The sequence below is a fragment of the Neophocaena asiaeorientalis genome, unplaced genomic scaffold (assembly GCF_003031525.2).
Source record: "Neophocaena asiaeorientalis asiaeorientalis breed wild unplaced genomic scaffold, Neophocaena_asiaeorientalis_V1.1 scaffold264, whole genome shotgun sequence".
Taxonomy (NCBI): domain Eukaryota; kingdom Metazoa; phylum Chordata; class Mammalia; order Artiodactyla; family Phocoenidae; genus Neophocaena; species Neophocaena asiaeorientalis.
Genome location: NW_020185332.1, coordinates 1972312 through 1987242, shown reverse-complemented (window position 1 = coordinate 1987242; position 14931 = coordinate 1972312). Strand labels below are relative to the sequence as shown.

The window sequence follows — 14931 nt, the reverse complement described above, 5'->3', positions numbered from 1 at the left end:
CTATAATAACAGCATTTCCGAGGTGAGTGCCTAGAATGGGAAGCATCATCTATACAGCGGGGGATGGGGTGGAGGGGGGTTCCGCTACAGAAAATTTAGTTCAGATGAAAATCATGAATTGGGTCATTAAGCCTTTATTCACACCCTATTTTATGCAGACTCCAAAAAAAGTCTCAGAGTTCATTCACAGCTAGGGGGTCAGCAGAATTCCAATGGTACAGATGCAAATGACTGGAACACAGGCACAGAAGTGGGAGGAAAACAGAGACTTACTTAGGAAATGATGTTAGTTCAGTTCGACAGGGGTGAATGGTACGTCTATGAGACTAAGGAGAAGACTAATGGGAAGAATAGTCTAAAAGCCTCACCATGAAATGTAACAGACCATATAAAATCACATATTTCATTCAAAAGCTTTGATTAAGTACATACTCTGTGTAAATTCTCAAAGACTAACATAAGATCACAAAAGCCATGCTAATTTTTAGGAAGCCAGGAATAGAAACCACTTTTTAAAGAGAAGCTTAGAATCACACATCATAAAATTGTTCTTTTCATCATAACCACTTAGGAAACAAGCAGGGGGATATTGGAAAACTGTACCATGTTGGCACCCAGTCTTGACAGCACTGCTTCCAAATCCTTTGTGGTGCTCTTGGGTGGTACAGGAACCGTTTCCTGTTTGAGAATTGGGCCTACATCAAACCTACCAAAAAATCAAAAGCAAATAATAACATGATTACTGACTATTTCTTAAGATCAATATGTTTGTCTACATGAATGTTTATATACCACAAGGATAGTTTTTTTGTTTGTTCAGGTGGGTTTTGTTTTGTTTTGTTTTTTTAGGCCACACAGTGCGGCTTATGGGATCTTAGTTCCCTGACCAGGGATTGAACCCGGGCCCGCTGCAGTGGAAGTGCAGAGTCCTAACCACTGGAAGGCCAGGAAATTCCCCCACAAGGATAGTTTAACCGTGGCCATGAATGTGACTATTAGCCATTGGCAAGGGAGAAATGTAAGTCTGAAAGAAGGGAGAGCAACATTAGCATGTTACTAATATCACTTTAGTCTATCAACTAGATAGTTTAAGCACATTAACTTTTCACCATTCTCTGCATTTTCATCTGCTTTATTCTTAAGTACCATTTTCTGGTCATTTATGGAGTCAATACTTGAGCTTAACAAAATTAAATTCTAATACAGTCATTTTACTAAACTATTAAAATTTTAAAAATTAAAATCCATAAAATTAAAAAAAAGAAAGAAGGGAGAGCAAAATCTGGCCTATATTTAGATTTTAGGTTTATTTTTTCACAAAGGAAAAAGGTTGCATATCAGGGATTTAATTGCAACTACAAATAATTCTATTATTAGTAGTAAATAGTACGAAAGAAATCTCTAATTATATAATGAAAGTACGGAGCAAAGAATATGTTTTCCAAGGAAGTACAACTAGGAATTTACAATCATTCCTTCCTGTATTTCCTTTCTCAAAGGACAAGCGTTTTGCCTGAATTATAATCAATAGTGATTATAAGTAGGTGCAAGGGTATTTGCATTCCCATAAGTCTTATATTCAATATTTTATATCAAGCTCTGCAAATACTGGCCATCAGCTTTTATTAGAAATATATTTTGTTTTAAATACTTAACTTTGTGGTCTGTTAACTCTATTTTTAACCTATGAGCTTTAATAAAATGCTTATTATGAAAAGTTACAAACATTCCAAAAACAGAATGAACAGTCTAAGGAATCGCCATATACACATCTCCCAGATTTGAGAATTACCAAAGTTTCGCCACTCTTGTTTCATCTGCCCCTCCCCTCTTTTTTTTTTTTTTTTGAAGTAAGTTAAAGCAAATCCCAGATATTGACTTGGTCTTGTGAACTTGTGAATTTTTCTTTTCTATGGGGACGTTAGGTGATAATAGGCAGAGGCATAACACACTCCTAAAACAATTTAAAATAATTGTTTCTTAGATTGTAGGTATAATTTTAAACATTTAAGACAATTATATAACACATTGGTATACAACGTATTCTTACTTCAGGTTCCAAAAAATTTTTGACCATAGAAACCAAAGCCAGCAGAACAGAGATTCATAACTAATATACAAAAATCCATCTCTCATCTACACAACATCTATACATCTGGTTTATAGAAATCCAGTTGTTAATAATTTATTAACATAAATTAATTGTTAATTGAATAATAATTTATTTCAATTAACAAGTTTAAAGAGACACTGTGTAAATGCCAAAACACATGTGGTTTATGTTAGAAACCAGGAAGAAACCCAGGAGTTAGAGAAATTAGTACTCTAGTACACTCTAATTTATTACTAATTTCTAACTCCTGATTAGAAATTAGGAGTTAGAAATTAGTAATAAATTAGAGTGATTAGTACCCACTCATCCACCTCCACTTTCCCCCAGGCAGACTGACATCAACATTCAACATCACAAAAAGTCTCAAGAAAATATGCTCTACCTTTTAGGCCTAATTTGCATAATCGTTACTCCAGCAACTGTGTCTCCGTGCAAGACCGTATGGATTATAGGGGCTGGACCACGCCACCTCGGGAGGCAACTGGGATGGACATTCAAGATGCCACTGAGTCAAAAAAAAAAAAAAGATACCACTGAGTCAGAAAAGGCAGGAAATTAGTATGCAAGTGGGCTTTTTACCATTTAATTTACTGCTACCTAAACTAATATGCACTTTTCATCATTAAACTTGCCCAGAAATGTTGAAAAACAGTTAAATCTAGTCTCACACCAACTGAAGCAGGAGTCAGAGCTAAGTTCAACTTTCTTACCATAAGAGACCAATGAAACTCAATTTAAAAAAGAGCAGGAACAACTATTCATTGTTCTGAAGATGTTCCAGCTTCGCAATTCGAGACATAGCTCGCAATGCCTGGGAGTTTTTAAAGACAAAAAATGTGTTTTTTACTATATGAGAAAAACCACTCAAATCCAATCGTGCATCTCAGGGATGATGTGAATTATACGTATAGCTTAGTTACATAATTACCCTCACTTCACTTAGTTTGTATATAGAGTTCCTAAAACAAGCTTCTTAAATCCCCATCTAATGATTTATTCACCTTTGCTGTTTATCCCTATACACCTTTCACCCATTAATGAGCAATTTTAATAATTTACTCATCTGTCATTAGTTTAATGTCTCCATCAGCATTAGTATACACTTGACAGTGCATATGTGTATATATATATTCTAAATTCCACTGTTCAGCCCAGTCTCATTCCTCCAACAAATATTTACTGAGCACAATCCATGTTCTGGCACTAAGTGCTGGGGATATAAGCAACAGTGAACCACACAGAAAAAAAAAAAAAAATTCTGCCCTCACAGGCCAATATAAGGACTTGACTTGTATTCTGAGCAAGATGGAAAACCACCAGAGAATTTTGAGCAGAGTGACATGATCTGACTTATGTTTTAAAAGGATCACTTGGGTGTTGGGTGGTAAAAGACTGAGAGGGCCAAAGACAAAAGTGGAGACCACTTAGGAGGCCACTGCAGTATGACAGCCAAGAGTGGTGGCAGAGGAAGTGATGAGAATCAGACATTCTAGACAGATTTCAAAGGCACAGCCAATAGGATTTCCTGATAGATTGGATGCGTGGTGTGAGATAAGGAATTAAGAATAATGCCAAGGCTTTGGGTCCGAGCAACTTAAAGGCTGGAGTTACCATGTACTGAGATGAAGATTTTGGGAAGGAGCAGGTTTTGGGGTGAAAGTTCAGGAATGTTGTTTTGGACATCTTACATGTAAGGTGCCTATCAGACATCCAAGCAGAGCTGCGGAGGAGGCAGTGGGTATCAGGGGCCTGGAGTTCAGGGAGAGATCTGAACTGGAGGGACACATCTGGGAGTTATTAGCATACATATGGAATTTAAATGAGGGTGGGTGAGAGCCCATAGATAGTGATAAAGAGTATCACACATTTTAACAATTCATGCCACTAATAAAACCTTTTATTTTAAGAGAAAATACTAAAGAAAGCAGAATTAAGTTCAAGTTAATGCACTTTATAGATACCAGATCCATATATAAAGACCGAGGTCTCTACACTGTTTTTCCTTACAAATAAAACTTACTAGGGAAATTTAAGAATAAGAGCCTCACTCAAAAGCCGGCCAAATGAAGCTACCACTCCAACATCATATTCTCCAGATCCCACATCTGGCCACTCATACACTGGAAGCTGAGACTGGACAGCATATTGCTTCACCGGCAGTCTTTTTGGTGATGGGGAGGGAACTGTGACCACCTCCAAGTTTTCAATTAACTCTTCCCCTTTGTTTTCCCTAAATTGGAAAGATTAGAAGAAAATGTGACAGTGTTAAGACAATGTCGGAAAGCTAAACTACTTCACGCATTTCTAAGGCATTTTTATGATTAAATTAACAAAGCATTTAAGGGTAAATGATTAAAACTAGTGCAACTGAGAGACTAAAGTTTTATTTTTATTTAATTTTAATTGTTTTAAATTTAAAGAGCCACAAGTGGCTACTGGCTACTGTTTGGACTGTTATGGTTGTAGAAATTTCCTGTGCATGCAGAAACATATACAGTACAGACATCTTACACAATTGTAATATTATATATACTGTCCTGCATTTTGTTTTTTTCTCTTAACACTATGTATGCTATTATGTGAGTCTTTTTAAAAAATGGGTTAAATATACATTTGCTTGTATATGCATCAAACATTTCTAGAACAGGAAACTGAAAACAGTGGCTATCTTTGAAGAGAACTGGGGACTGGGAGAAAGAGATGGAAGGGACTGACTTTCCACTTTATATCTTTTGAATTTTTTACTATAACCACGTTATTCAAACAATACCTAAATATATATATATATACATACGTGTGTGTATATATATATATATATATATACACACACACACACACACACCATGGGCATCATTCCATGACATTATATGTAGCACTACCTCATTTTTTTAACCTGCTGCAAAGTATTCCAGTGCCTGGGGCTGTTTATTTATTTATTTAGCAGGTACTGCATCATGCAGGTACATCATCATAAATGTTGAGGATTTATGAGAAAAGGAATAGACAGGAGGGCCCAAAAGAAAAAGTGCAGAAGTGCTGGAGCTGCCAAGTGAAGCATCAGCAGAGCGTCAGGATACATGCAGTGAGAGATGCAGGAGGCCATACACGGAAAGTAGCATGTAGAGAGTGTATTACGGAGGTGTGCAAAGGGAACATGTGTGAAGGCAGTGTTTCAGGGTGTGTTACAGAGGGGAGTGTGTGAAGGGGGAAATACAAGGGGATTCATGAATGAGTCAACATCAGGGTCTGCTGGGAAGTATTTGTAGAGAAGACTTGATGGAGGGAGATGACAGAAATGAGTGTGAGGGTGCATCAGGAAAAAACGGAGTGGGGAAATAAAAAATGGAGGCTGGGGAAAGGAGACAGAGCAGGATATATGGGCATAGCCACCACATACCATGGACTTTCAGGACAGGCTGGATCTCAATTATTTTTGTCCAGGAAACACAATTTATTAAATTTTAGAAATACTAAATGTATACCTAAGAGTTCTGATTTATAAATTTATTCATAGGAAAACAGTTCGTTTTTGTACTATGTCTTCATTTCAGTCTCAGAAAACTGGATCCGGTTGTATACAGGGAGGCGATGGGGAGCGAAGGCGTGAGGCAAGCGTGTGCAGAGGGGATGGATGCCTGTGCCTGGGAAGAAGCCCAAAGGATTAGGTGATACAAATCAGGTGAGTAGGAGAAAGTGGAAAGGGGAGGTCTTTGAAGTCAGAGCCCGTTTTAGTACCAACCTGCTCAGCTGATGACCCTGGGCAATCTCTTAACCTCTCTGGGCTACGGTTTACATGCTAAACGGGCAGGGAGGTGGTGGGACTGGACGGAGGTGATGCAGGTAAAGCAACGAGCGCGGCCTTGGCACCGCGGGGCGCCCGGGGGCGCTCAGAGCGCGGCAAGAGTCGGGCGTGTAGACCGGACGGGACCAGGCGGGCGCCCAAGAGCTGACCGAGCACCTTCCGGGAGCCCGGAGACGCCGAGATCTGGGCCCACACCCCTCCGGCGCAGCTGCTTTCCCCGACTAGGAGTCCAAACGCTCGAGGCCGGCCGCAGTGGCTCCCCAGCCGCGTCCTCGACACCCGGGCCTCCCAGTCCCTGGCCCCGGTACCTGGCGGCCTGCAGCGCCCGCAGCGTTTCGCGGGCGAACTGGTCAGTGCCGAAAAAGAGCACCCGCCAAGGCGGCTTCTCGCGGACTCGAGCGCCCCGGCCGTCCTCCCCGCCAGAGGATCCGCTCAGGCCGAGCAGGGTTCGCCACTGAGGGCTCGGCCTCCTGCCCGCGCCGCCGCCGCCGCCGCTGCCGCCGCCGCCTGGCAGGGGCCCCCAGCAGCAGCGTACCAGAACCCTCATTGCCTCCGCGGGCGGCCCACCCTGCGCAGGCGCGTTGTGGTGGGGGGAGCAGGAGCTAGGCAGGAGGGGCGGGGCCGGGGAGGAAACCCGATGGGCGAGGTCTTTCAGCGACTGGGGCGGGGCTTGCCTGATTGCAGGCGCGGCAGATGAAGGAATTTGCCGGTTCAAGTGCCCCCGTGACTTTTGTTGCATTTGTTTGCACGATTTAGCCAATCTCCCCAAACAACTCTTTTGGAACAAATCATATGTGTTTTCAGACGACGAAATCTCATTTATTTATTTCTGTATCATTTTCTCAGCCATTATAACTAAATATTTACTAGAAGCCATGCTTTGGCTAAGCATTTTATATATCTGTTAGTTTAGTTAATCCTCATATCAACTATACCAGGTAGATATTATTACAACCATTTTACTGAAGAGGATCTGAGGCTCCGTGAAATTAAGGTAATTACCTATGTAGGATCCTCACAGCTAGCCCCATGTAGCTCCAAATTCTGTGATCCTAACCATTTGGCCTTCATAGCAATCCTATGTACTAGGGAAGTCAATGTCCCCTTTTTGCCCCTGAGGAAACGGAGGCTTAATTCTTGTTCGTAGTCACTCTGGTGAATCAAAGCCAGCTCTTGCCCGTACCCCGTGGGTTCCCTCCCACACCGAGGGATATCATAGAAGAGACTCTTAAGGAAAATGGGCAGGGGAAGCTGTCCTCAGAAGACCTCTAAAGATCTTTAGTGCTTAGATTCTGCATTCCTGAGGCCTATGCAGTGGCCTTCTCCTTGAGGATGGTCACACATCCTGGCTGTTGAGTGGAGACCAGATTCTCTTCTAGTTTTACTGCCCTCCCCACCTCTCTTCCTCTCTAAATGCTATCCATTCTTCAATGCCAAGGTCAGACATCCTTCCTGAAGACTTGAGCTCTTGCTTGCATGGACTTAATGTCTTTCTCTATGTGCCCTTTTAATGCTCTGTGGGGACCTCTGCTTCTCACACAATTTGGAATTACTCAGGGAGTTGTCTAATGTATGCATAGACATTGACAAATTCACCTGTGTGTTGAATAGAAAAGAGAGAGGCAAAGAGGAAGGGAGGGAGTGTATTTCCAGTGATTCTGTTCATCTGATCATATATGAGATGAGGAGCTAACTGAGATCCCAACCTTCTATTCCTACAATCAAGTTCTCTTCTAGTATCCTCTCGTAGGGTAAGTGAAATATGATTCTAATATTTTTAAAATGGTCTTTTCCCATACAACATGATCTATAAATACAACCCAAATACTCATTTAGGTTTTCACCTTAGACCCTGGCTGCTGTCTAAAGAGTGACTCTTCGTATTTGTCTTTATGTAATTTCTCTCCTTGAGTTAGAGGGCCTGAATTATGCTACAATTTATTTTTGGCAGCCCAGATTCTCCACAGGTAGCCCCGCCCCACAGAGCTGCCTTGAGCCACTCACAGCGCCCTCTGCCGAGCACATACCGACGGCTCAGTCTGAAGGGCCAACGCCAATCTGTTTTCTTTCCTCCATAGAGTTGGCTCCTACCGCCGACATCTAATTTTCTAGTGGGTGGTCTTTTGATTTTTAGTAAACTTATTTTTTAAAAACTGAACATGATTTTATTGTAACGGCTTAAGTTTTCCCAAGATGCTAAAATGGAAATCTTTCTGAAACTCTTGGTGGTAAATTGGGTTTGTATTGGGGGTGGGGGAGTCCATTTCCAAGCCCAGACAAATCCACGTCTGGAGCTACTATAAAGCACACAGAGAAAATGAGGACGTTAGCTCCTAACGGCAAGGAGTTTTAGGTAAGAAGTTAAGACGCCCAGAAAGCACATCCAAGAGGACTGGGCTATAATAGAACCCAGATAATCCTAATTTGGCTGGTGCTCCAGTTTCCAGAAATTTCTCTCCCCTGATGAATGGAGTATGTGTGCATTTGAATCAGTGAAACTACTCCAGTTTCTGAGTCTGGGTGACAAGAGGTTGACAGAGAGGAAGAACTGCTTGGTGGTAACCATGATGACTTTCAGCTTTGCTTTGAAACTGAAGTGATGAGACAAGCAAGTGGAGATGTTTGGTAGAAATCTAGAATGTGGGACTGGCTTCCATGACTAGGGCGGGTGAGAGAGCTGATCCTGGAGTGTGAGGAAGCAGGAAACATCCCCTCTCCCTCTTCCCCATCATCCCACCCTAAACCTATGTGTGTATGATTTCTGAGGAGTCGGGAGACCTGCCACAGAAAGAGAGAGAGAGAGAGAGAGAGAGAGAGAGAGTGTGTGTGTGTAATTAGCCCCTTGGTGTTGAGAGTCAAAAAGGGGAGCAGCCGGAGCCCTGGGAAAGATGAAGCAGGGGCATGACAGGAAAATGGCCAGAAGGACTTCCCCCATGGTCCAGTGTTTAAGACTTGCGCTTCCACTACGGGGGGCAAGTGTTCAATGCCTGGTCGGGGAAGTGCCACATGCCGCGCGGTGAGGCCAAAAAAGGCGGGGTGGGGGGGGGAGATTCTGGTTGGTATGTGGCTGATGCTTGAGTCCACAGAATTCCTGCATGTGCCCTGGGAGGCAATGCCACATGTGACCAGGGGGAGAGTTGCCATACACAGACATCGCGCCAATGTCAGTGGCAGGAACTGAACGGAGGGACGCAGGCCAGTGATGCCTTCTGGGATGCGGCCCCTTAGTGCGAAGTTCCATATACGGCCATCTACTGCCTGTGGTTGCATCAGAAGCCCACAAGGGGGCGCTGCGCACTAATTTCCCATCACAGCGTGGTGGACAATTACACACGCTTCAGAGCTTCTGACTCCCGTTTGTCTGTCTGACAGTCTGTGTTGTTAGGGCCCTTTGTGGTCTCAGTAGATATCACTTCCTAATTTGTCCAGCTGCTCTGTAAAGCAGCAAGGCCACCCGCTAGGGAAGGACCGGGACATGCTGGCCATCCCCATCTCTTAACACCCGCCTCAGCTCTTACAGATAATACACAAATGTTAAAGAGGCAGTTCTATGCAACAGATTCTCTCCCACCAGGGTGGCCTGGGATGCCTTTCCGTCCCAGGGAAGAGCTTAAGAGGCAGTGTGGGCCCACAGGACTGGGTGTCCTTGAGGAGAGAGACTGGGTGTCCTTGAGGAGAGAGACTGGAGAGGTTACATGACAGTTGAAGGATGCCAGAGACCCAGGAAGGGCAGCCAGATGTGGTATTATAGGAATGAGAAGCAGTCTAGGGATAAGTGGAAGGGTTAAGAAAGTTTCTTTTTGCTGCCCATAGTCAACCTAGTAAAGCAAGAGAAATATCAAAATAGGCTTAAAGAGATCAAATCATAAAATCTTTGGTTGTTTCTCAGCCCCTTTCCCCCAAGCAAAAGAGCTGTGCTATATTAACAAAGGGAGAGTACAATTTCTTTTTATAAACTACCTTTGCCTATCCACAAGGAAATTGACAAGATAGTAAAGCCTCTCACATTTAATGGAGCTCATAATTTGACTAGTCTAGAGACTGGTTATCACTTACATAAATTTAGAACAAGGGTTTCAAGAACTCTTGGGAAAATAAAAGGAGGAAGAAAGAAACAAGTGTCCAAAAAGAACAATATATTTTAGTTAATAGAAGGTGTCTGGGACTTCCCTAGTGGTGCAGTGGCTAAGAATCCGCCTGCCAGTGCAGGGGACACCGGTTCGAGCCCTGGTCCGGGAAGATCCCACCTGCTGCGGAGCAACTAAGCCCGTGCGCCACAACTACGGAGACCACGCACCACAACTACTGAAGCCCGTGTGCCTAGAGCCCGTGCTCTGCAACAAGAGAAGCCACTGCAATGAGAAGCCCGCTCACCACAACGAAAAGTAGCCCCCACTCGCAGCAACTAGAGAAAGCCCGCGCACAGCAACAAAGACCCAACCAGCCAAAAATGAATAAATTAATTAATTTAAAAAAAAAAAGGTGTCTGGTTACTAAGACAACATAGGAAATGAAAGATATCCAAATAGATATTAGACTAGCCCTGAGAAATCTTTCTATATAAGACTTAAAAAAATAAATTTGTTTATTTTTTATTTATTTATTTTTGGCTGCATTGGGTCTTCGTTGCTGTGCGGGCTTTCTCTAGTTGCTGTGCACGGGCTTCTCATTGCAGTGGCTTCTCTTGTTGTGGAGCACGGGCCCAGGCACGAGGGCTTCAGTAGTTGTGGCACACAGGCTTAGTAGTTGTGGCTCGAGGGCTCTAGAGCGCAGGCTCAGTAGTTGTGGCGCACAGGCTTAGCTGCTCCGCGGCGTGTGGGATCTTCCCCGACCAGGGCTCGAACCCGTGTCCCTTGCACTGCAGATTCTTAACCACTGTGACACCAGGGAAGCCTTTCATTGCTTTTTATAGCTGATTAATATCCCATTGCTTATTCAATTCATCAGTCGAGGGACATTGGGTTGTTTCTACTTGTTAATTATTATGAATAATACTGCTATGAACATTCATGTGCAAGGTTTTGTGTGGACATATGTTTTCAATTTTCATGGGTATAGACCTAGGAGTGGAATTGCCGGGTCAAATGGTAACTTCACATTCTTCTTTTAGAAGAACTGTCAAGGTGTTTTCCAAAGTGTCTGCACCATTTTATATTCCCACCAGCAGTGTATGACAGCGTGCCAGCAATCTTTTCTGATACTTCAGGGAATTAACTCATGAGTTCTGGCCTTTTGGTGTGAACTGACTTTGCCTGGCAGGCTGTACCAGAGCACTTAAATCCCAGAATCTCTGGAACTCCTTTATCTAGAAGCAGATAAAATTTTAAACATGGACAGCTGACCCAATATTTGCCTACAGAGAATTCATCATGTAGGACTGAATGAAACCAGTGACAGAATGTAGATTGCGTTGTCTTGGAATGTTTTTGGTACTTTTCTACTGTTCTATATTCTGCTAGGCATATGACTGATTAGGGCCTTTTTATTGCATCTCTAACCTTCAGTTTAGCAGGCTTTAACTCTTCAAACTGAAAGAAACTCTCTCTCTTAACACACGTAGTTAAAGGAACTATTACCCTAAATCTCCTTGATTATTAGCTTTGTGAATCCTCCCCTTAGCTGGTATTTTATTTCAGATGATCCCTCAATATTCATGAAAGAAATAATATTGTGTACTTCAGATCATCCAGTTTTTCAAAGCCAGGGACTAAATGCTTCAGAATACCTGCCCACATTGTCATACCCTATTACAGTCCAGGAGGTATAAAATGTCCTTCTCTGTAGCACTATCCATAATGGAGGTCAGGAAGGCCCCTGCTTTCCAGGGAGGTTATTGGCATAAGTTCAATAAGAATTGGTTCTCCTTCCCACCAAAGTATGATTGGAAAATCCAAATGAGTAACCAAGTCCAGCCAGGAGGGTCATATTTAGAGATGAATTTCTTTTTATGAGTTTTAAACCTTCCCATGGATAGGAAACAAGGACTGCATTTTATATATGGAAATGATGCTGTAAAACCCTTCAAGGAAATGGCTTATGGAGTCACAACCTTACAGGTAGTAAAGGCTGACACTTCTAGACAGGCCAGAAACATTCACAAACTTCAGGGAGCTGGAGAAGAGATGTGGAAACTGATGACCAAACCTGGTGAGGTGAATTAGATTGTGCTTGATTTCTGTCCTCAGAGCAAACACACTGGTAAGTTCAGTAGAAAGCACTTCTGGTGGAAGAAATGGAAACTCAACCCTACGGCTTTGTAACATTTACAGGCAAAAGTTAACTTTCTGCTTCTAACCTTATAGGTCTAATTTTGTTCACCATTCAGCAAAGAGGCTTTGTGCATTTATAGATGCCACTTGTTGCACCCCTGAATTAAAACATGACACACAGAATAACACTTACATGATTCAGGCTCATAAACTGCATGAGATAGTTACCACCAGACTGAAATACCATACAATATTTGTTTAGAAATTCCTCCCAACCCTCCTACACTGTTGGTGGGAATGTAAGTTGGTGCACCCACTATGGAAAACAGTATGGCGGTTCCTCAAAAACCTAAAAATACAGTTGCCATATGATCCAGCAATCCTACTCCTGGCATATATTTGGATAAAACTATAATTCAAAAAGATACATGCAGGGCTTCCCTGGTGGCGCAGTGGTTAAGAATCCGCCTGCCTTTGCAGGAGACAGGGGTTCAAGCCCTGGTCTGGGAAGATCCCACATGCCGCGGAGCAACTAAGCCCGTGAGCCACAACTACTGAGCCTGCGCTCTAGAGCTCACGAGCCACAACTACTGAGCCCACGCACCACATCTACTGAAACCCACGCACTCTAGAGCCTGTGCTCTGCAACAAGAGAAGCCACCGCAATGAGAAGCCCGCGCACCACAACGAAGAGTAGCCCCCGCTCGCTGCAACTAGAGAAAGCCTGCGCACAGCAACAAAGACTGAACACAGCCAAAAATAATAAATAAGTAAAAATAAATAAATTTATTTTTAAAAAAAGATACATGCACCCCTATATTCATAGCAGCTCTATTCATAATAGCCAAGACGTGGAAGCAACCTAAGTGTCCATCAACAGATGAATGGATAAGGAAGATGTGGGGACTTCCCTGGTGGCGCAGTCATTAAAAATCCGCCTGCCAATGCAGGGGACACAGGTTCAATCTCTGGTCCGTGAAGATCCCACATGCTGCAGAGCAACTAAGCTCATGCACCACAACTACTGAGCCTGTGCTCTAGAGCCTGAAAACCAAAACTACTGAGCCCCCGTGCCACAACTACTGAAGTCCGTGCACCTAGAGCCCATGCTCCGCAACAAGAGAAGCCATCGCAATGAGAAGTCCGCACACCACAATAAAGAGTAGCCCCCGCTCGTCACAACTAGAGAAAGCCTGCATGCAGCAGTGAAGACCCAACACAGCCAAAAAAATAAATTAAATAAAATTTTTTAAAAAAGGAAAGATGGGGTATAAATATACAATGGAACACTACTCAGCCATGAAAAAGAACCAAATAACGCTATTTGCAGCAATATGGATGGACCTACAGATTATCATACTAAGTGAAGTAAGTCAGAAAGACAAATACCATGATAGCACTTATATGTGGAATCTAAAATATGACACAAATGAACTTATCTATGAAACAGAAACAGACTCACAGATATAGAGAGCACATTTGTGGTTACCAAAGGGGAGGGGGCTGAGGGAGGGATGGAGTGGGAGTTTGGGGTTAGCAGATGCAAACTATAATATTATATATAGAATGGGGGGAGATTGGTTCAAGATGGCGGAGAAGAAGGCTGTGCTCTCACTCCCTCTCGCGAGAGCACCGGAGTCACAACTAACTGCTGAACAATCATTGACAGGAAGACGCTGGAACTCAGCAAAAAAGATACCCCACATCCAAAGACAAAGGAGAAGCCACAATGAGATGGTAGGAGGGGTGTAATCACAATAAAATCAAATTCCATAACTGCTGGGTGGGTGACTCACAGGCTGGAGAACACTTATACCACAGAAGCCCACCCACTGGAGTGAAGGTTCTGAGCCCCACGTCAGGCTTCCCAACCTGGGGGTCCGGCAATGGGAGGAGGAATTCCTAGAGAATCAGACTTTGAAGGCTAGCGGGATTTGATTGCAGGACTTCGAGTGGACTGGGGGAAACAGAGACTCCACTCTTGGAGGGCACACACAAAGTAGTGTACTCATCGGGACCCAGGGGAAGGAGCAGTGACCCCATAGGAGACTGAACCAGACCTACCTGCTAGTGTTGGAGGGCCTCCTGCAGAGGCGGGGGGTGGCTGTGTCTCACAGTGAGGACAAGGACACTGGCAGCAGAAGTTCTGGGAAGTACTCCTTGGCGTGAGCCCTCCTAGAGTCTGCCATTAGCCCCACCAAAGAGCCTGGGTAGGCTCCAGGGTTGGGTCGCCTTAGGCCAAACAACCAACAGGGAGGGAACCCAGCCCCACCCATTAGCAGACAAGTGGATTAAAGTTTTACTGAGCTCTGTCCAAAAGAGCAACAGCCGGCTCTACACACCACCACTCCCTCTCATCAGGAAACTTGCTCAAGGCTCTTAGATGGCCAAAAAAATAAATTTTTTTAAAATTTAAAGAGGGCAGACACCAGAAAATTTAAAGAGGGCAGACAGCAGAAGCAAGAACTACAGGGGCTTCCCTGGTGGCGCAGTGGGTGAGAGTCCGCCTGCCGATGTAGGGAACACGGGTCTTCCAGAAAAAGAATTCAGAATAATGATAGTGAAGATGATCCAGGACCTCAGAAAAAGAATGCAGACAAAGATCGAGAAGATGCAAGAAATGTTTAACAAAGACCTAGAAGAATTAAAGAACAAACAAACAGATGAGCAATACAATGACTGAAATGAAAGCTTCACTAGAAGGAATCAATAGCAGAAAAACTGAGGCAGAAGAACAGATAAGTGACCTGGAAGACAGAATGGTGGCATTCACTGCTGTGGAACGGAATAAAGAAAAAAGAATGAAA

The 14931-nt window shown here is 43.4% G+C and overlaps 1 protein-coding gene across 3 annotated transcripts in view; it reads right to left on the bottom strand.

Annotated features, from left to right (window-relative positions):
- The window catches only part of MTFMT (mitochondrial methionyl-tRNA formyltransferase), a 36360-nt gene that overhangs the window by 12777 nt on the left and 8652 nt on the right, over nt 1–14931 (bottom strand). For 2 of the 3 annotated variants that reach the window (XM_024735232.1, XM_024735233.1), the window contains 3 exons: nt 4134–4343; nt 2496–2618; nt 604–706 (listed from right to left, as the gene is read on the bottom strand). In XM_024735232.1, the coding sequence (XP_024591000.1) occupies nt 604–706; nt 2496–2618; nt 4134–4343 (436 nt within the window). Of the gene's footprint in view, nt 1–603; nt 707–2495; nt 2619–4133; nt 4344–6223; nt 6505–14931 lie in introns of those variants that run through there. The other variant, XM_024735231.1, reaches the window with a different exon arrangement.